Raw genomic sequence first — 21,501 nt, 5'->3', positions numbered from 1 at the left:
GCCGTTGGCAAGCTTTGTGTTCAAAACATATTCCAGTTTTTGTAACTGGATTTAATACCTTCACTGTATTAGTCTTTTAGCCAGAGGTGTGCACAAAGGAGGGGGTCATGGCATAACATTTAGCATTGAAATTTTTAGGGGATCACTTTAGATTTTTTAAATCTCATGTTAAAGGTTACGTTTTCGGAGGAGGGGACGCTGCGTAGCATTTGGGGGGAGTTCGTCATTGCCCTTGGGGGGGGGGGGTTGCCCTTGTGTAAGCTACAGTACTACCTTAAAAATATTTATATTTGAATTTCTGCATAAAATCGTTATTATTGCATTTTATGCTGCCTTCCTTTAGCTGTATCATTTTGGGAAGTTTTTTAATCTGTGTTTTCCCCTCATATATGAAGCTCAATACCCCCCCTCCCTCTTTGTGAAGGTTATTACTAATAAATTTTGCATCAATGATACAATACAAATAATTATAAGCGAAACGAAATTTGAGTTTGAAGAAGGAATGCATAACGATGTCGGATATAAGTAAAACGCAAAGGTATTACTAGTGGCGTCACTAAGGGGCGCAAAGGGGGGGGGACTGTCCGCCCCGGGTGTGAACTTTCTGGGGGGGGGGTGACACCCAAAGTGTAATTGCAAGTTTTTGAAAAATACGAAGATGAAATGCATTTTCAAGAGTACTAATTTGAAAATTTTCCGGGGGGGGGGGGGGGGACCGCCCCCAGTATTTCACACCCCACATCATGGAATTAATACTACTATTTTCAGAATTAGGTTCATATTGTCAATACTTAGACATAGTTGTGACCTCTTATACCAACAAACTGAAAAACCCATTATCTTTCCCTGTGTATACCTTTAAAGTAATTACGGGGCCAACAATTTCATATAGACCCCGTCTGGAGCAAGTTACATAAAAAGCAGTCATAGTTTTTATTTGTCTTTCGCATATTATCCCTCTAAAAACACTTTGTTTTTCACAAATGCAGTTGTTTCTGAAAATTTTAGGATTTTCATATTTACATAGAATCTAAAAACTTTTTTTTTTTTCATTTTAAAGGGGGTGATATCACAAATTACCGCTCTGAGTATCACCCGTGCTACGTACGCTACTGGTATTACAAATATTAATAAGAGTCACTAAAGACTATTATTAGAAATCTAGTGCGAGAAATATCGAAAACCTTATTCGTTTTCTATCTGCAGTTAGTTATGCACATATTAGGATAGTATACTGCCTACAAGGGCGCCCATATAGGGGGTACATGGGGGCTCTAGCCCCCCACCCTTAGAAATGAGTTAGTAAACAAGTGATTTTGAATCTGCAACAAAATTGAATACATCAAGTCAAGGATCTTTTCAACAGTAGGTTACTCGTTTCAGTTTTCATTTTCTTTTTATTGCGAAAATTCCTATTTCCTTCCTATTTCCTATTTCCTTCATATATAATCTTAAATTATAGAATTACGATCTATGATTCGAAAAAAAAACTGTAATATGATCTATGAGCTGCGAAGTTACAAATAAATGATATTGTAAAATTTTCTACAATACATATAGTTAAAAAAAAAAAAAACAACGTACTTAGATATAAGTTGAAAGATAAAATCTAAGTGACTTGTGTTATCAATTGAAAACAATTATTTTAAATAGTAAAACAGATTATAAGATAAAACCTATCCCTGAACTTTTTTTTCATTCTCCCTCTCTTTTGATCGGTTTATTTCATGACGGCTCTTTCTAATTCGCTTCAGTTTTCTAAAACAAAATTTTACACTCAAAAAGTTTTTGAAATTTTAAGACAACAATGCCATAAAAATGAGTGGAAACGTTTAAAAAATGTTCGTTTGCTATTATGTACTTTTAAAATATAACACTTTGATGGCGAGAGTTTCTGAAAAGAATTTTCAGAAATTAGATCTGTTCTATAAGAATGGGGGGAAAATATCATCAAGAAACACCCTCCTGTTTTTTTACCCTGCGGAACAAAAAACTTGTAATTTTAATTTAATTTGAAAAAAATTAAGGAATTCTTAAATGAAAAAAAGGAAGCAAGGGGGAAAATTAGACAAGATGGTCAAGAAATTTATTTGTTCTCCTTTTAAATTGAAATCGTTGAGTTTTCTTGCAAAAGTTTTATTAATTAATTTATTTATTTTATTAATTCATTTATTCCTTATAGTGGTCACAAACAATAATAGCAATTTTAAATGTATATCCATACATAAAAAATGATTTCTCAAATAATTTAATTTTCAAGCTTTTCTCAATAGTTGCAGTGTTATCAAAAAGATATTTATTACGTATTGCAAAGAGGCAATCAGGTGCACTGGATGAGTTAAGAGATCGATTGGTTGTATTTTCTTGTAACTTTGACCCAAGATATTTGCTATGACATTATCATGTTAATAACCATACTAATAATAAATAAATAAATAAATATAGGACTTGAAAAAAAAAATCAGATTTTAAAAATAGACTTCAAAGACTCTAGATATTACTTATGTTTGATTTATAAAAATATGTATTGCAAATACTAAGCAAAAAACATTACATTTTAACTCATTTTTATTTTAGCAGTTACCGTATAGCATAAATAAGCCAATTTCATTACAAATGAATAATTCGTATCAAATTTGACGTTTGAGATGCAAAAAAAAAATATATATATACTTAAGTACAGAACAAATGAGTAAATATAATTCTATTTTTTTAAAGGGTTGAAATTAATTAATCACTAGTGTCATTTCTCATGTTATATCTGCACTGAATTCTTCATCTTAATTACTCTTTATTAATTTTCATTTTTGATAAATTATAATATTTCTTGACTTACCCAAGTTATAAAATCATGTTTTCCGTTCATGACTGAATGCCTTTCTTGTATTACTATTCATCCAAAAACGTACCATTTTTCTTTTACTAGTAATAAAGTATTTAACCTCATAACCCGTGATATTCATTACCACTCGCTCCTATTCTCAAAATAATTGCATAACTAAAATGCTTTATAAAAGCAACATGCAGAGATGCAAAGATGTTTAACAATGCTATAATGAAATGATATTTTTAATTTATTCTTTGAGTTTTAAACTATAGCACATTAAAAAAAGTGAAAAAAAAAATTTTTTTAAGTCTTTGAAAACGGACAACAGTTTCAAATGTGATGTACATCTTTTTATTTTTGAACTGCAGAAGCATTTTGTCGAAAGTAAACAACTAGCATATGATATGCAGGAACAATACGAAAAAAAAAAAAACTTGGGCATGAATATTTATCGTAAGGAGAAAAAAGCTCGTCAGCTTAAAGAATCGACAAATTTATGTGACAAAAGACAGCATCATGTTTTAAAACGACAGCAGATACTACTGAAAAATATTCAATCAAAAACACAAAAAATAATGTATCGCGGCAAGAGATGTTTTCTCCTAATGCTATTGAATGATGCATTTCCAGAAGAAAGACGAACAAGCAATCAATTTTCGGAAGGAGTTCCTATTGAGAAACATTTAGCAAAACTTCTCAGTCTTAGAAACTAGAAAATATCCCCCCCCCCCCCCCAGCGTTCTTCAAATTTTCAGGGAGTATTTTGGGGTCTTTCCTCTCTTTTTTAGGGAGGTTCTCTTATTTCTAGGGGGTAATCAGTAATATTTAAGGGAGGGGTCTCTCCTACTATTGTTGAACTTGCAAAAAATATGACTTCCCCTTTTGGACATTTTCTGTAACAAAAGAAAGGGCTTTATTTACTTTTCAATGATTTTTTATCCCCTTAAAATATCCACACTATCTCTTAAGTCCTCAGATATTATGGAGGCAAAATCGGCGCCCTTCACCTCGGCTTTCCCGCGCCTTTTTGACCACCCAGTCCGGCCCTGGATAGGGGCTTACTTCATTGAAAATCATAAGTGTATAAACACTTTTGGGAGCCATGGTATACGTGAGAGAATTTAAATTACAAAAGTTCAAACAAAAGAATTGTTACTGTATGCTGTATGTGTTGACAGAAAATCATAAACCCCTTTCAATGCTTCAACATATGTGACATAGTGACTTATTCTCTTCAAGGGTTGATCCAGGTTTTTATTTTTAGGTCTGCATTTTGTGAGAAAAAAGAAATTTTTGTGTTCTTTTTGTGAAAAAAGAAACTTTTTTTATAATTTTTCTTTCAGATATTTTTTGCAAAAAAAAAGGTTCTCATATTGTACAGAGCAGGGGTTAGCAAGTAATTTTACTTGGGGTTCAGATACTTTTTAGAAATTTTATCAAAGTGCAAAAAAAAATCCTCATATTCTACACTAGTCATTAAAATGTTTAATCAGTCATGCAATTACTTCCAAAATTCTAGAACACGTCATAAAATGGTGCTTAAGATATGTTTGCTACATAAAAGTATATTAAATGATTATTTGTGCAATTTATATTTCTAAAACATTTTTGGCGTCCATTTTTTAACCCTCTGCTGTCTGGACTTGGACTGTCATTTGTCAGTTGCCGACTGCTCGTAAAGAGCATGTTTAGCAATCACAAACCTAATATAAACTCCATTTGGCCTAAAGGACTTCACTGGGAAGGATCTGGAAGCTGGAGGTTTTCTTTTTTTGCTGATATTTTGCTTTCAGGTGACTTGATTGAGCTTAAAAGTAAAGAAAGAACTTTTTACAAATGAAATTATGTGAAAGCTCTAATTTTAAGATATAAAATTTTGTGAAAGGGCTGCTTTTACAATGTGGAATTTTTTGAAGGGGTGGCAAAATGGATCCAAGTTGTGTCTGAATTAACCCCTGCTCTTATACAGGGTCTAAAAGTCAAATTCTTTAAAATGATAACAAAATGATTATTTCAATCCAATCACTTCTGCCCAGTTTATTGTTATAAATAATGATAATTAGCTAAAACTTGTAGTACCAAAAACAAAAAGACAAATTTCTCAGAAATATCTGAACTTCAAACATTAGTTCATAATATAAAATCTTACCCACTGTGATGTCCATATTATGTCTTTCTCCTAATGCTCTTAACCGATACAAACATCCTTGTTGATAGTTGTACTGTAAAAACTGAACAAAGCCTTGAAAAGAGATCAAAATGTTAGAGTGAATTTATTCTAAAATATACTCTTGCTTATAATGCACAAACACAAAAAAAAAGCATAACGAATCTTTACTGTTAATGGTAAAAATTCAAAGTAACTTTTCAAAAATTTGATTGGTAAAATTCCAATCACTTAATTTGAAGTACAGTAGAAGCTCGTTTTATGCTGGGGTTACCTTCCACAGAAATGCCGCATAAATCAAGACTTAATAATAGTGTTAAAATACGGGTTAGGTTCCGTAGATGAAAAAAAAACTTCATTCTAGTGATAGATGAATATATGTGATAAGTTCAATGTGTACTTATTCCAATACATGTGCACAACGTGTATAAGGAAAACATGAATTAAGTTAGAGTTTATAAGAAAGAGCTGGTTTAGTTATTCTTTTGGCATTCAATACAAAAAATTTCCTCTGCAGTTTTTTGTGGGGCATTAACGATTCCATGATCATTCGCTTAATTTCTATGATGGGATCTTCATTCACTAATAAATCAGAAAGATCATTTGCCATTGTCAAGGCATGACTCAAAATTTCCAGTGTGAAAGCTTTTGGTTGTGTGTCATCAATGTCCATATCTTCATTGGTTTTGTTCTCCTTTGTCACTTCTAAAAGCTCTTCTTCCAGTGAGCTCTGAATTGTGCAAGTTGAATAACTTTGCTTCTGGAAAGAGCTCTAGAACCAATCCCAAAAAAATGTCTCCAGTGGCTCAAGCTCACTTGTTAGCGTGCCAAAATGCAGTTTATTACTTGCTATCTGCAATCTAAGAAGTTTGGATTTTGAAAAAGGGAAAATTTTAACTGATTAAAACTCATTCGCATAAAATAAAATAAAGGTGTCAAATCTTAAACCATGTATAATCAAATCCTTGTAAAAATAAAACCACGTAAAACAAGGTTCTACTGTATTCAAGTACAGTGAAACTTCTCATACAGCTCTTTATTTAGACACACCAAGCCAAGCTCTCATACTGCATTTCAAAAAAGAAAAAAATTTCAACCAAATACAACACACAATTTCAAAAAAAATACTCACTGACATAGCAAGAGTACCACATAAACTGAGAACGAAATAGCTGGTAGGATTTATCATCATGCCTGTAAATGAATTTTATCAATACTTAGAAAAGAACACATGAAGATCACCAGCACAAAAGATGGCTCAACTTTGTGAGTTTTAAATTTTTTAAATACTTGTAATTCTTTGCATAAAGTTTTCACCAACTGTTTAATGTATATTGCATACTGCTCTTAAACATATTTCAAAAAGAAAGACCACTTTCATAATGCTTAAAAAACATATTGCTCTAAGACAACAAAACTACTGTGGTGCTAGCAAAATTATAAGTATTTGAAGCTGAGTTTTTATAGAAAAAATAATGTACTACTTCCCTCAAAAGACATTAAAACAATATTTTCAGAGTATGTGAAAAAACCATGAAATTTACAAAATACATTGTAATTCTGACTTTTTTTTCCCAATTCATTAATTTTTGTATGAAATATAACCTTATTCTTAAGAAAATTTGCTGTTTAAAAATGAAAGTAAAATGAAGTGCATAAAGATTTTAATAATGTTAATTAGTGAGATATGGTGCAAAATCAGCTCATTAAAGGAGTGAGACACAACATGAAATACACATGAACAATAACACTTTTATTCTTATGTACAACATACACAGCATTGTATTCAAGACTGATTTTACACTTTTACTAACAATTTCAGTAATTTTAATTTGCTTTATTTACATAAATGTCCAGAAACACATTGATGAATCCCAGGGCAGTTCCTTTTAGGAGACAAATGCAATAATGACAACACATTGATGTGTCGCCTGTTGGTTCAATGCTAACAACAATTAAATAACACTTAAAATGTATGCATTACTAACTGTTAAAAACAATCAAATTTAAAATAGTTAAAAATCAAGAATAACAGCTTCCTTTTGCGTGTTTAATACCTTACCATCAAAATACAGCGAATACCTAAAAACTTGACCTAATGTGGATCAAAAAGTGGCAAAGTTTTTAAATACAGGGTTGCCAGCAAGGCAGGTTTAACAGGTTTTTTGTACAGCTTTTCGCTAAAAATTATGCAATATTTATTTAGCATGAAGTTCTGCAGGAGTTACAAGCTTTTAATGTAACTTAAAAGATGAACTCATTAACTCTGAAGGGAAGTCATTTTTTACACCATATTATAAAACTTTTGGAATAAACAATAAATATAAATGGTACACAGAAACTTTGAAGCATTACTTTTTTAACTCTGAGTATCAACCAAACATTTAAAACTTTTGAAGTATTACTTTTTATAAGAAAATAGAAATTCATAAGATGGAGGGTTTAGCTACAAAACTGTCAAATTCTTGTAACAGATCTCTTGCTTAGTACAATACAAATGTCTTCCTGCAACCATGCCTTTAAAAAATTGAAAGACTGAAAAAATAAATAAATTCAAAAACATAATTTATCCATTAAAAAAAAGCCAATTGTGGTACCGTAACTTATAAGTTTCATTCTTATAACTTATAAGTTCATAAGTGATTCATAACAGATGGCATGATAGCATGAACAAAAATATGTTACATTTTGGAGAATGTGACTGAAACACCTTTAAACGAAGAAGCACTAATTTGCTTTTCTTTAAATTTAGACAACAACACATTGGATTGATGTTACTCTTATAACCAAAATGAATAATTCTGTTTATCAACTAATTTCATGAAAGTTTTAAAATGGATTTTGTTTTGAAAATTTCATAATTTATTTAGTTTTGCAAACTCACATGGGAAGGTCAATTTTTGTTAAATAAGTTTATCCAACTTGCATGGTTTAGAAATAAGAACTAACTCAACAAAAGATTTCTGAATCAATACAAATGTGACAGATCAAAGACAGCTATAACAGGCAAAGGATAACAATGCAGCAGATGTCATGAAAATTAAAATAATGGCCAGAACATTAAAAATAAACACATACCATAATATCAAAACACCAGTGAGAACGGTTGTGATGAAATGATGCGTCCTCCACCATCCCTTAATTCTAGAAAGAGAAATGTAAGAATGTACACCAAAAATTCAATACTAATTCTAAAATCATTCTCCATTATGCATTTTAATTTTATTGTCTTACTAGATGTACCCGCATGGCGATGCTCGTGCTAAGACTTTAAAGGAAGTCCATTGAATAAAAAATCCACTCCCCTTCCCCATTTTTACGCCAAGTTTGACAACTACGGCGGCTGTTTAAATAAATTTGGCAGCGGTATTAATTAATCAATATCTATCTTTTTCGTATTTTCTATACCTATTTCCAGTTGCATTTTGTGTCATTCACTTTTTTAGGCCAAAATTGCCGCTTGTTTCCCATAGTTTGCTAAAAAAAAGAACACCTCACTATTCCAATTAAATTAAGTATGCAAATATGTAACATAAAATAGATACAGCGAAACGTCCGGCGGAAGTGACCACACTGCAGAAACCCACCCAATAAGTGAGCGAAACAAACTCTGGCAGATAAGCAATTGCGATCAAAAATCACGGTACATCTAGGACAAAAAGGAAAGCCCGCACTTCGTATGAAAAATTTAACTATAGAAAAGCTATCGTCTGAGAAAAGAAAAAAAAACTCTAGAATTTAAAAAAAAAAACTGTTGGCTGCAAATTTCCGTCTGTAATTAGTCCTGTTACTGTCGTCTTTGTGTTAAAAATGAATTACATGTTTCAAGTTTGTCAATTTGTGGCTTTGTGTGCTTGTAGCGAGTCATAGCATTGCTTTTGCGACTATGTTCTGATGTGATTATTTTTTGTTATCGCTCCCTCTCACCTCGTTCAAAATTTTGCCTCACATTTTCTGATCACTCTCCTACATTTAATTTAGGAGTTTACATAGAAAATTATAAAGAAGTTTTTGAACCAATTCTGTGGTTCGCAACTTCTGCAGAAAACCTATCAAGATTTCAACCAAATTGCAAAAAAAAAAAGTTGCTTGCTCTAAAAATGTTTTACGGTGTGAAAGCAGCACTTCTGGCAGGGTTTAATTTCATACATTTTGCTACTAAGAAGCTGTTTGGGGGAAAATTCATGCATTTGCTCACCAGATCTGTTTTGCAAAACCCTTTTTGGACCTTGTTTTTAATATAACTCGAACGAGGAATTAGTAGCACTGGAAAATTATTTTTACACCATTTTTTAAGACCAAATCAATGACCAGTGTTGAATTTTTAAGAAGGCTGATTAAACAGCGTCCAAGAGTTTTGAAAAGCACTAAAAAGAATCTGGGTATCAGGACTATAAATAAAGAATTGAAGGGCTTGGGGCAGAATTGTGACAAGCCACAAGGAATGACTTTTTGATAAAAATTTTTGTTTCTCATCACTAAGATAGAAATAAACATGACAATGGATCATGTCATTCAATGAAAAACATATCTGGTTTTAGTATTGCAGAATGCAGAATATAGAATGGATAATACCTTTGAAAAATTCTACAAATATTTTTTATAAATTAGAAATTGGTCTACTGAAAAATTCACATCAGTGGCATATCACATTCTTGCCCCGAGCCCTTCAATTCAATTCTGCAACTTCTGGGTGACATGTGTTTCTAAACTACATTAATATCATTTAGTGCCAATGGTTAAAAAAAGTTTCACTGGTTCGGATTAATTGCTGTTCATATGAAAAAGTATTTAATTTTATGCAATATCCAATTCGTGGCAGAACCCCTACCTTCCTTTAATGGAACCGAAAGGTTTCTGCGGAATACACTTTGGGAAACGCTGTCTTATGCACATAAAAAAGCTAATAAAAATGTAAAGGGAATCAATAGTTTAAAAAAATTAATACCTTTATACAACAAAGTAAGAATTATATACAACAATGCTAAAAGGAGCTAAAACTGCATACTATATAAACATATATATAGATAATTTACTAACAGGGCCGTCCGAAGCTCTGACGGCACCCGGGGCGAAAGTTTTCTGTCGCCCCCTCCCCCCATACACACAAAAAAATCAAGTTAGCTATAACATCAGTGCATAATACATACTTGAATTTCTAACATATTAATGAACGGAACAATCAGACGGCTATGCATAATACAAATTAAAAGACAAGCAATGAACATGTTTCTAATATCTGTGAAACATTAATGCCCTTAAAACTTTTCGAAAAATGGAAATGTTAAAAATCCAAATATTTATCTAGTAAAATGTTATCGCACTTGATAAAAAACTAACAATCAAAACTGAATTGGTTATTCATATTGATCAAACTAAGAACACAAATAAATAAGTTGCTGATTATAAACAGAAAATGTATTTATCGAAGTAAATTATCAAAATTTGATTTCGATCTGGACTCGACCAATGATTCTTTTCAAGAGTTTTTTTGTGGTTTTACTTGTAACAACTTAATACCAACTTTCATATGTGTTATAAACAAAGATGTTATTCTTTTGCATCAAATATTTGTAAGTTTTAGGGAGAAGCCTACAAATACTCAACAACATCGAAAATCGCTCAGAATTGTGTTTCGGAGCTCTAATTTTGAAAAATCACTAGCCCTAATATTACAAAATATGACCTTACAAATTGCGTTTTAAGACTTAAGTTTAAGAAAATATTCGTGCAAGGGTCCCCATGCCGCCTTTCTTTAATATCACAAAAAATGGGTTTTTTAAACAACACTTACAAAAAATTTAAGTGGAATTGCCCGTGAATGTAAAACATATTGAACCATAATTTTAAACAATTTTCCTGGAAAATGCTCCAGATTCTCCCGTCCATAAAATCTTTAAAGTTCGTCTAAAGTTGCGTTTTTGAAACTTCAATTTCAAAAAATTGCAGGGGGAGAAGGAATTGATTTCAATCTATTTAAAAAAATAATCGAGCGGAAACAGTTTCTGAGCTCCCCCCTAACGTCAATAAACATGGCCTATAGTCGCGTTTTTAAGGCTAAAATTGTGTTTTCAAGACTAGAAGTTTCAAACTTTTGACCCTTTTTCCTATCAGATCAAAAAAAAAAATTGTTTTTTGTTTTTTCAATGTGCCCCCTTAAAACTTTTCCTGGTTACGTCACTGCACGCAGGGGCAGAATTCAAGCAAATTTGGTGAGAAACAGACAAAAGAGAAGACAAAGGAGAAGTGCTTTTTGTTTGATTCTAAACAGTTATATTCTCAGAAATTGTATCTGCTTTAATGATACAAAGGAAACTAATGTTTTGGAGACAGAGAGAGGAATGTTTTCGTGCCCTAGGAAAAAAAATAGAGAATCATTGCAATGATTCTGTATTTTGTGTTTTTGAGTGCATCTATAATACATGAAATGAGGGGGCGCCGCAAGGCGCCCTAATTTCATGCAATCAGGGCATTTTATACGATGAGGGGCGCCTTGCTGCGTCCCTCATTTCGTGTGAATGTCGTAGTACTCCGTTGAAACGAGGGGCAGTTTCCGGTGCCCCCTCATTTGGTGGTGCCCGGGGCAATTGTCCCGCTCGCCCCCCTCTTGGGACGGCCCTGTTTACTAACGCTATTGTTTATAATTCTTATTAAGAAAGAAGCAGTAAGAAGCAAAGGAGTGTTAAGTGTCAAAATTTTAAAAAATGAGATATTCAGTATTAGTGGTAAGAGGACCTCTCCTCTGTTTTAGGGCAAGAGATGTGACTAGTAGCTCTGGTAGGCGCTGCTATACAGCCTGATTTAGAAAAAAAAATTTAATGAAATCCTACATTAGATATGAACTTTAAAGTGTTTCACACAAAATTTGAAATGGTCCACTGAGATCCCTTTGTTTCTTACTCAATTGTGGTTACTCTTTCAATTATGAATAGAAAGATGTATTTACTCTCAGAAAAACACAATGTACATTAATAAGAAATAACTAATGTAAGATGAATATGAATGAAATTGCTTACTTACAGTAAAAATAAGATATCATATTCAAAAATAAATTGCAATTGAAGTGACGTACAACATTCTTATAACCAGAAGGGACACCTTGAGTGTCCTGGATCCGGACAAAATTCAGGATTTATTTCAATTGGCAATAGGTATGTGGCCTGTGAAAGTGAATAGTTCCTAGTTTCAATGCAATGGGTGTCTAAAGCTGCTTGTTTGGCTCCATAAATGCAATGGAGTCTTCATTGAATTTGAGTGCTTCAGCACAATATTTGCTCTCTTGACACATTTAGTGTCTTTCGTCAGTACAATGCAGAGGAGGTGAAGTTTATTCTAAATTATGAATGTATTGAACCAGCACATAGTGTAATGCAATAGCATAAAATTAAGTTAATTCCAAAGGAAACATCATTGCATTTCTAGAGTCCAACTAGCAAAATTTGGACCCCCACCTGCAGCCAACCTATATACATCCAAATTGCTTTGCCTCTGCTCATATCTAGTGCAAATTGTTGGTGACGTCATTGTTACTCGATCAGCGAATTCGCTATTATATATATTAGGATAACAGCATTATGTTCTTAAAATCGATGTTAAGCCAGCTGAATTCAATTAAATTATTTTTAAAAAACATATCAAGTTTAAACTATTGTTCACTGGAATTCCATTAAGAGCTTTTTTACTCTTGCTCTAATTTCAGTCTAATTAAAACTACAGGCATATAAACAGACACCAACAAAAAATGTAAAAAAAAAGTTTTTAATTACCTTGAACCATTAGCAACCAATATGCTTTCCCTTATAGTAAGCGTGCAATAGTACCAAACCAGCAGAAAGTGGAGAATAGCATCTAATGTTCTGAAACAAAATTTCAAAAACGGTTTTAGAAAAAATCTTTCAGAATTTTTTTTTATTTATTTCATTTTTCAATTGATTAATTTATCATTTTTGTTTGCACTGAATCAAAAAAAAAAAAAAAAACTGGTATTAACATCAGTGATTGCAAAAGTTAGCATTCTCTTTTAGAGCGATTTGTCCTTGCCAGGGAATCTAGTTTACAAGAGTGAGAAATAAATCAAATAAAAATGCTCTTATTAATATTCTTCTCTCTCTCTCTTTTATACACACTCCACATTCTATAAATTTCATGGTTAAGTTTTAGAATTTAAGTTATACATTCCTAGATCATTTTTTACAGGTATGGCTAATGAAGATATTTACGGAGGTCATTTTTCTGTATCTGTGATATTTTGGAATATATAAACAAAAAGAACATTTGGAAATATAATAAAAATAACAATTATGATTTTTCCTTTCTTTCTTCTCATTTTTATTTATTTATTTAGTCAGTTATTTTATAATAGAAGGGTGTTCTAAGATCAATGACAAAAATGTTATGCCATAATCTACAAGTTAGAACCATTCTCTTAATCAACATGAAAACTCAGAGTAAATTAATTTTTGTACAGTAACTGCTACATCTAGATAGATAATAATTTAATACAGTAGGGTCTTAATAATTCGAGTTTCATATGTCTGAGGTTCTGTTTCACTCAACGAGTTTAATTCATTAAGACACATTTTTATAGCTAAAAAATGTTTTGCAATCAAATCTGAAAATTGAATCCTTTGCTACTGTTCAACTTACATGCAATGAAGTAAGTAAAAGATAACCAAAAAAAGGGCTTTAAATTAACAGTGTTTTGAAACAAAGAACCAACAAACAGCATTTATGGAATATCTTATGGCAGTACACAAAAGTACGTTAAGACAACAGGAAAAAAACTAATCAAAGTTTGTTGCGGGATAATTTAAATGAAAGCTTATATTGAAATTTGAGTGACAAATTTTCGTGGAGTTAATAAATTCTTCTCATTGTACAAGAAAGTAAAAGATTCGCTCATTTATGCCATCTGAATAGTGTAAAATTTTGATTGCTAAAAATCTTCCATATAATCCAAGTTTTCTGTAATCTGAGGTGGCTACAATTACCTTTGTATTTAGAGAAAATACAAAATTACTGCTCAATTATTAGAAGCTATTTGATCCTCTAAGGTAGGGTCACTCAGTAAAGTTTGATTTAGGATTAGCAGGTACGTTTCATGTATCTATGTGAATTTGCATTTAGGTACACATTTACTATGTCAAAACCCATAAAATATTCTTTTTTAAGTTATTACTGTAATTGTAATTAATATTAAAGCTAATGTGGTAATTAAAGCTGATATAATGTATTGAAGAAACAGTAACTAGTTTTGAAGTCTTAAATATTACTTTTATATATTATCATAAAAATTTTGTTTTTCAAAGTCATATAAACTGGAAATTTTTTTAAAAAATTGTGTAAAAAGCATAAATTTGATTTTGGGTAACGAAGGTATCAATAATAGAATGCTAGAATACTTACTTATAGGTTGAAATTATATTGAGGAATGAAAACAAGAAAACAATTGTAGTAACAACCAATTTAAACCTCTCATATTCATCTTTATATTTGTACCTAAATAAAAAAAAAATCAGCATTAATTTTGGAGAGTTTAGAAATTTTTTAACACAATGGAATGCCATTTGTTACTTAACTTTCAGCTTCAATTATTCAAAAATATGTGTTTGATCTAGGGTTGGGCAATGCATCAATGCATTGTGAAACACCACTGTACACCCTACATTTGAGGTTCCTAAATGTTTCCGATTTGCGACATTTTGAAGCATTAGAATTCTCTCACAGCGCCCTAGTCTACAAGGTACGTTCCATAAGTAAAGTGAACAATTTTTCCTGATGCAACAGTACAGCGCAACGTGTTCTAACCTGCTAAGCTAAGTGAAGGGGAGTGTTAGCTTCAAAATGCACCGGTCTCACTCAGCTGCGAGCTGCCAGAGTCAAGACGTGCTTTCCCGCGAACATTGTTTTGGGTTTATGTAACATGGCACATTGGATCATTCTGCAGAGTAACGGTACGATATCAATTTTTTGGTTAAACTTAAGAAGTCTGCCATCGCACCATGCCCAAGTGACATCAAAAACGCGTGGAAACTTCATCATGACAACGCGCCAAGTCACAACACCTTCATTCCCAATGACTCCCTGGCCAGAAGCTGCCCCCCGCCCCCCCATTGGCTCCCCACCCTCTATACAGTGATAACCTGGCTCTCACCGACTTTTTTTGTTTTCTCGGTTAAAAGGAACCATGAAAGGAAAACATTGGAACATGATTAAGAGCATCCAGGTGCATGTTTCATCCGTTCTGAAGGACACTCCGGAAAAGGCCTTCCAGGATACTTTCCAGGCATAAAAACACCGTCTCCAGTAGTGCATTGACGCAAGAGGGTGCTATTTTGAAGATTTTTGATTCTTCTTACAAATATATTGAGTAAATGATTTTGTATGAATTTGGTTGCATTACATATGGAACGCACCTTGTATTTTATTATTTGCAAATATATTGATGCTATGGGAATTCCTGCCCTACATCGTTATGCCGGTTTAGAAATCTTCTCTAAATTTAAAATTTAATGATGAGAAGAATTAAAGGAATTATCAAAATTTTAAAAAATACAGTAGACCCTTGTTTTACGCAAGGGTTACGTTCCAAGGAAATGCCACTTTATTCAAAACCGCGTAAATTGAGACCTAATAATAGTGTTAAAATAGGGGTTTGGTTCCGTAGATAACAAAATACTTCATTCTAGTGATGACTAATTGTATGATAAGTTTGATGTGTACTTATATTGACTTTTATGCACAACATGCATAAAGAAAACAAATTAATTTCATGTTTTACTTATAAAGAGGAGCTGGCTATGATAGTCTTTTGGCAGTCATTAAGAATTTTTCACTGTAATTCTTTGTAGAGCATTCATGATCCATGATCACTTGTGTCATTTCCATGATAGAATTTTCCTTCACTAACAAAACAGGAAGATCATTTCTATTGTTTAGGAATGGCTCAAAATTTTCAATGTGAATGTTTTTGGTTGTGTGTCACCGACGTCGGTATCCTCATTAGTTTTCTCCTCTTTTGTCACTCCTAAAAGCTCTTCTTTCAGTGAGTTCTGAACTATGTGAGTTTAATAACTTTACCTCTGGAAACAGCTCTGGAACCAATCGCATAAAATGTCTCCAGTGGCCCAAGCTCAATTATTTGCACGCCAAAATGCAGTTGATTACGCGTAGTCTGCAATCTTTAGGAGTTTGGATTTTGAAAGAGGGGAAAATTTTATCTGTTTGCATTGCGTCATCCGCGTAAAACTGAAACTCATCCACGTAAAATAAAATGAAGGTGTCAAATCTTAAACTCATCATGATGCATTGCAAAGACCCAATGCAAGGTTTTCGATGCATCACTATGTACAAATTACTACATTGCCCAAGCCCAGTTTGGTCACTCGTTTACCCTTTCTCTCGCTTTCTTGTATAACAATCTGCTGGGAACTTAAAATTTGAGTTTCTTTGTACTGTACTGTATTATAAAATTTGCACCTTATGACTTGGTTTTGATATAACACGGTACACATTCCTTGATTTACATTATTACAAGGTCTCGTATAACACGGTTTCGATATAACTAGGAACATGGTTTCGATACAACAGGGAACACATTGACATGATTTATGATATGTACATGAATAATTAGGTTAAAAAATAACTAAAAAAAGTATTTATGAAAAAGTCTCGTATAACATGGTTTCAATATTACACCAAACGAATTAACTGTGTTATACGAGGGATACTTGTGTATAATATTTGCAAGGAAAATAGAGACAAAATATTTTCCGAGTAAAAATATTTGCATTTATTAATTCTAAAACTCAATATCCATCTTCCTCTTTTATGAATAGATACTTTAATATCTCGAAACAAAAAATCATTAGTACTGAAAATCAGTGATTTATGTCAATATGGATAAAAAATTCATAATTTTGGCTTAAAGTAACAAATAAGTGACAGTATTTTGGATGGGGGGTGGGGGGGCTTGCATAGCAATAATAAAAAGTAACCTTTTAAAGTGATTTGGATGGGGGGTGGGAGGGGCTTGCATAACAATAATAAAAAGTAACCTTTTAAAGTGATTTTTTGCTAAACCAATTCCGATAAAGAAATTTCTGTTAAAGAATTCACTGTGTGTATACATTATCTAGATCGAGATTACAAACAAAATCTCAGGAGTAACTGGATAAGAAAGTGGTTTAAGATTTGATAGATAAATGATGTATAAACACTATATTTCGGAAAACTGAACAAGTTAAATCATGTAAAATTCAATTTGTGAAATACATATGTAGATAAATGAGCATATGAAATTGCTCAAATAAAGATAAGCATTTTTAAATACAGGAGAACAAACACAAGAGTAATAATATTTTACAAAGAATTGAATAAAATCCATACAAATTGAAAGACTTAAGCTCAAATCTTACTTTTCTTCTTCATTTAGCAGAGTAACATTAACATTCCCCAAAACTATTTTTAGATATATCCTGAAAAGAATCACATAAGTTACTATCTCAAAAAAAGTTCTTTTTGAAAGCATTGTAAAAGAAATGCAAAGCTACTGTCTGACCATCGATTACATGGAAAGGCTAATATCCAGTTTATAGGCGGAAATGAACCCCTATAAATCTATTGGTTTATAGGGGTATTAGTTGGTGTGATACAGATGCGCACTTTTACCTCTATTATTTAGCCTTAGTATTGTAAAAATGAAAATTTGCTCTCAGCAACATTTTTTTAATCTAAAGTATATTCGATCTATATTCTCACGGCAAAAAATAATTGATTTATTCACAACAAAGTTTTAAGCTTACCATTTTGCTTTTACGTTCCCGAACGAAATGAAAACATTTTATTTTCTTTTTGTTGTTTCCGTAGTAATTATTTTTGTTTCTCCTCATTTTATTTCTGAGAATGCAATAAATGAATAAGGCACAAGTGACATAAAACGCGTGCATCAAAATCCCATTGTTATTTTCCCTTATCCCCTGCTAGATTCCTTCAGATGAAATCGTCTTTATTTGGCAGATTGCCAAATTACTTATAATCCGCAGTCAAACAGTAGCTCAATTTCCTAAACATTTTGCCATTATGTTACTTTTGATAAGATTCACTTTCAGTACCCTAACATTCAATTCTAATTTACTTTTAACTACATTCACTTCTAGATCATTTCACATTTTTTAAAACTAATATTCAGAATACATCTACATATTAGCACTTCAGAATGAGTTTTATATGCAATGAGTATTAAAGCACTAATATTACAATTAGTCATTCACAAATAAACACATTTCACAAAGTGAAATATCCTGCACTTCTGATAGCTTCATTGTTTGAATAACAGCTGCATCTTCAAGAGTCATCTGGTATTTTCAGCTTACTATGAATACTAATTTTCTCAAAAAGCTTTAACTGGGTGGAAAGAGGAAAAACTATATCAAAGTTTAATTTGCATAAAAAGTTTTATATTTGCGAAGCAATACAACTTCAAAACCTACTGTTTACTTCTGAAAAGTTGTGCGGTTTACAGAGAATTGAGTTACATAGGTCGGCGTTATAGAGGTATTCCACTGTATAGTAATAAGATATGAATTTTAACAAATAATGAAAATTAGACCTGAAAAATTAAATACCAAATCCATTATATAAAAGCTTTTTAAAAATAACCCACTAAATCTTTCAAATATTAATAGTGACTAGCTGCGTCGCCCGGCTTTGCACGGTCCACCCCGAAAATCAAGTTATGTCAAGTGACGCGTGTTGAACAATCAGGCTTGAACAAAAAGAAAAATAATAATAATCAGTAAAATTGTGTGGCAGATTCCAAAAAAAACCCAAAAAGGACACATATTAAATCCCACTATTACAGGAAAAGGTTCAAAACAAAACCTAGAATTTTATTTGTTCATATTTGATAGAAAAAATGGCAAAAGATTTTTCTTCTCAACGATTCTCTTCAGTCTACAAATTTTAATAAAAACAATGTTACAGAAAGTTGAAATGAAGCACTGAATAGTAATTTGAGTGGAGGAAAGCCATCGAAAAATAGAGGTTTTATGTCGAAATCTAAGCATCCTAATTAATAGTTTTTAATTGATATCTCCGCTAATTATAATCAGAGGATTATGTTAAATAGTGAAACATAGTAACAAGAAAATTACGAATCTATTGATATCTGGATTGATGGTCAGTTCACTGGTGTTTGGGAGAAGTAACTTGGACATAGATACATACATAGTAGATACATACGCAGTTTTTAATTATATAAGATTGATGGTAAATACCAACATTTTATAATTCCAATAAAATTCTATAATATCAAGATTAGTAATATTTAAGTTTCAGTGTATATAATCCATAGAAATAAAGTAGTACGAAAATTGCTCAAAAATTACCCGCTATCCTTTGGCAGAAGGGACTGCATTGAACGCAGTTCTTCATTCCGAACTGTAATGGCTTTTTTCAGCTCTCTATACTGCTGATCATCTTCGGCTGATGGCCTGAAACTTATGACAAGGAAATTTTAAACAATTGCTTATTTTCAAATAATTCATTTTTGATGTAGTTGCTATTAATTAACATGAAAACAATCAAATAGAATCATTACTTTTGTGCTGTTTAATTGTTTAAAAAACATGCCACAATACTAATATGCCTCTTTCAAATTCATTTATATTTAAAATTAGTGGCATGCCTAGTTTCAGATTACTTCAAATGTAAAAGGGGCAGCAGCCCCCTGGGCCACCACTTGAAGAAACCCCAAAAGACTTTCATAATTTAGGTATAAAAATAATTTGGAAAAAAAAACTGAATACTATTAACCCCAAAACTGAAAAAAAAAGTCGTGCTTAATAAATCTACCAAACAATCACATTTTTTAAATATATTTTTAAATTATTAAGTGAAATCTTATTGAAAAGAGGTCACACACATAAAAGTTAGTATGTCATTATATAGAAACTGAATTATTAAGCAATATTCATTTGCAAGACACTTTATGACCCTGTTCTTTTAATTCATACCCAAATAGAACACTTTGCAATAAATAACTTATTAATTCTTACATTTAGTCTACCTACAATTCCAGCCATTTTGAACACAAAATTATACGTAAGACTGCTTTAGTCTTCTATATACATCATATACAAGCTTTGAAAAAATTTCTGATAAAAAAAAAATTATTCATAATTATGTCAGTTACTGGAATTTACGGCATAACCCCCTCTCCCACAAAAAAGGTAACCCTATGCCCATAATTGTTTACTAAAATAAAGTTAACAGTCTGAATTAATTAGAAAATGTCAATCCTAGAGGAGGAGTAAGACACAGGCATAATATTAAAAAAATTTCGACAAATTTCATATCATAATTAACACGGACATTAGTACATATATCATATCATGATATCAATTTTAAGAATGTATCCAAGTAAAATCAACTGCCAGTGCTTTCTTCAATCAGTTGTACCTCCTCCTTGTTTTGCAAGAAATGGATTTTTGTCAGGATGATTGCTTAAAATTGATTTCACAATAAGACAAAATGAGTTGGATACATGCTGATAATATGGGATTTTTTATTTTTTTTAAATTCAAATAAAAAAAGTAAACTTACGGCAGTGTATATATCTTTGCTTGCTGTTTTCGCAAAGTTAAATGAAAGAAAAATTATTATTCATTACTGGAAAAATCCCAAAAGGAACGGTGGTTTTAAGTAACACCATAGTTTAATAATTGTGTTGTCCCTTAACATGGCCAGACACAGGGATTTCTCCCCTACACTGCACCATTACATACATTACACGTAACTGCAATGTTTAATGACATTTTTTTCTTATAAAAAGACTTCAAATTTTCATTTTTTCCTTCTATCTTAAACATGTCGTCAGTTTTTTTTTTTTACAATTCAATTGATGAATCTGAAAAGCAGTCAAGGCACTGTCTTTTACCAAAGAATATGACTGGTTTGTGAACTCATTAATTTAACTGTACCATATGAATATCAAAATGTATGAATAATTTTCCTTTTTTGTAAAAGCAAAAAATGAAAAAGCATCAGAATTTTGTAACGGTAAAAATTCAACATATATACATCAATACAACTATAGTACTTTCAGTAAGTTACCGCCTTATAGCCAGGGCTAAGGCAGATATACATGAAATACACCGCCAGCTCAGTCGTTCCAGCCGAGGACTGCAGTTTCGTGCTTATTAGCACTCATCAGTCCGGCATAGGAAAGGACTGAGCTGGAGGAGGAAAACCTCTTAAGGAAGCCAAGAGTGCCAAACAAACTGGTAGCTAATATAGACTGAGCACTAACAAGATGAGTGACCGAAGCAGTGGTTCGGCTCAACTCGAGCTCTCAGTGCTAGTTCTATACTAGCTACCAGTTTGTTTGGCACTCTTGGCTTAATTAAAAGGTTATCCACCTCCAACTCAGAAGTCACTTCCTGTGCCGGGCTGATGAGCGCTAATAAGCATGAAACTGCAGTCCTCAGCTAGAAGGACTGAGCTGGCG

The 21,501-nt window shown here is 32.0% G+C and overlaps 1 protein-coding gene across 1 annotated transcript in view; it reads right to left on the bottom strand.

The window, feature by feature from the left end:
- The window catches only part of LOC129222193 (ion channel TACAN-like), a 42,713-nt gene that overhangs the window by 7,041 nt on the left and 14,171 nt on the right, over positions 1-21,501 (bottom strand). Inside the window, exons 4-10 of the mRNA XM_054856664.1 lie at positions 19,382-19,492; positions 17,411-17,470; positions 14,400-14,492; positions 12,761-12,850; positions 8,073-8,138; positions 6,127-6,188; positions 4,977-5,069 (exon numbers count right to left, since the gene is read on the bottom strand). Coding sequence (XP_054712639.1) covers positions 4,977-5,069; positions 6,127-6,188; positions 8,073-8,138; positions 12,761-12,850; positions 14,400-14,492; positions 17,411-17,470; positions 19,382-19,492 — 575 coding nt within the window. The remainder of the gene's footprint in view (positions 1-4,976; positions 5,070-6,126; positions 6,189-8,072; positions 8,139-12,760; positions 12,851-14,399; positions 14,493-17,410; positions 17,471-19,381; positions 19,493-21,501) is intronic.

Source organism: Uloborus diversus, chromosome 5 (assembly GCF_026930045.1).
Source record: "Uloborus diversus isolate 005 chromosome 5, Udiv.v.3.1, whole genome shotgun sequence".
Taxonomy (NCBI): Eukaryota; Metazoa; Arthropoda; class Arachnida; order Araneae; family Uloboridae; genus Uloborus; species Uloborus diversus.
The sequence above is the reverse complement of the archived record's forward strand: the minus strand, read 5'-3'. Positions and strand labels throughout refer to the sequence as shown.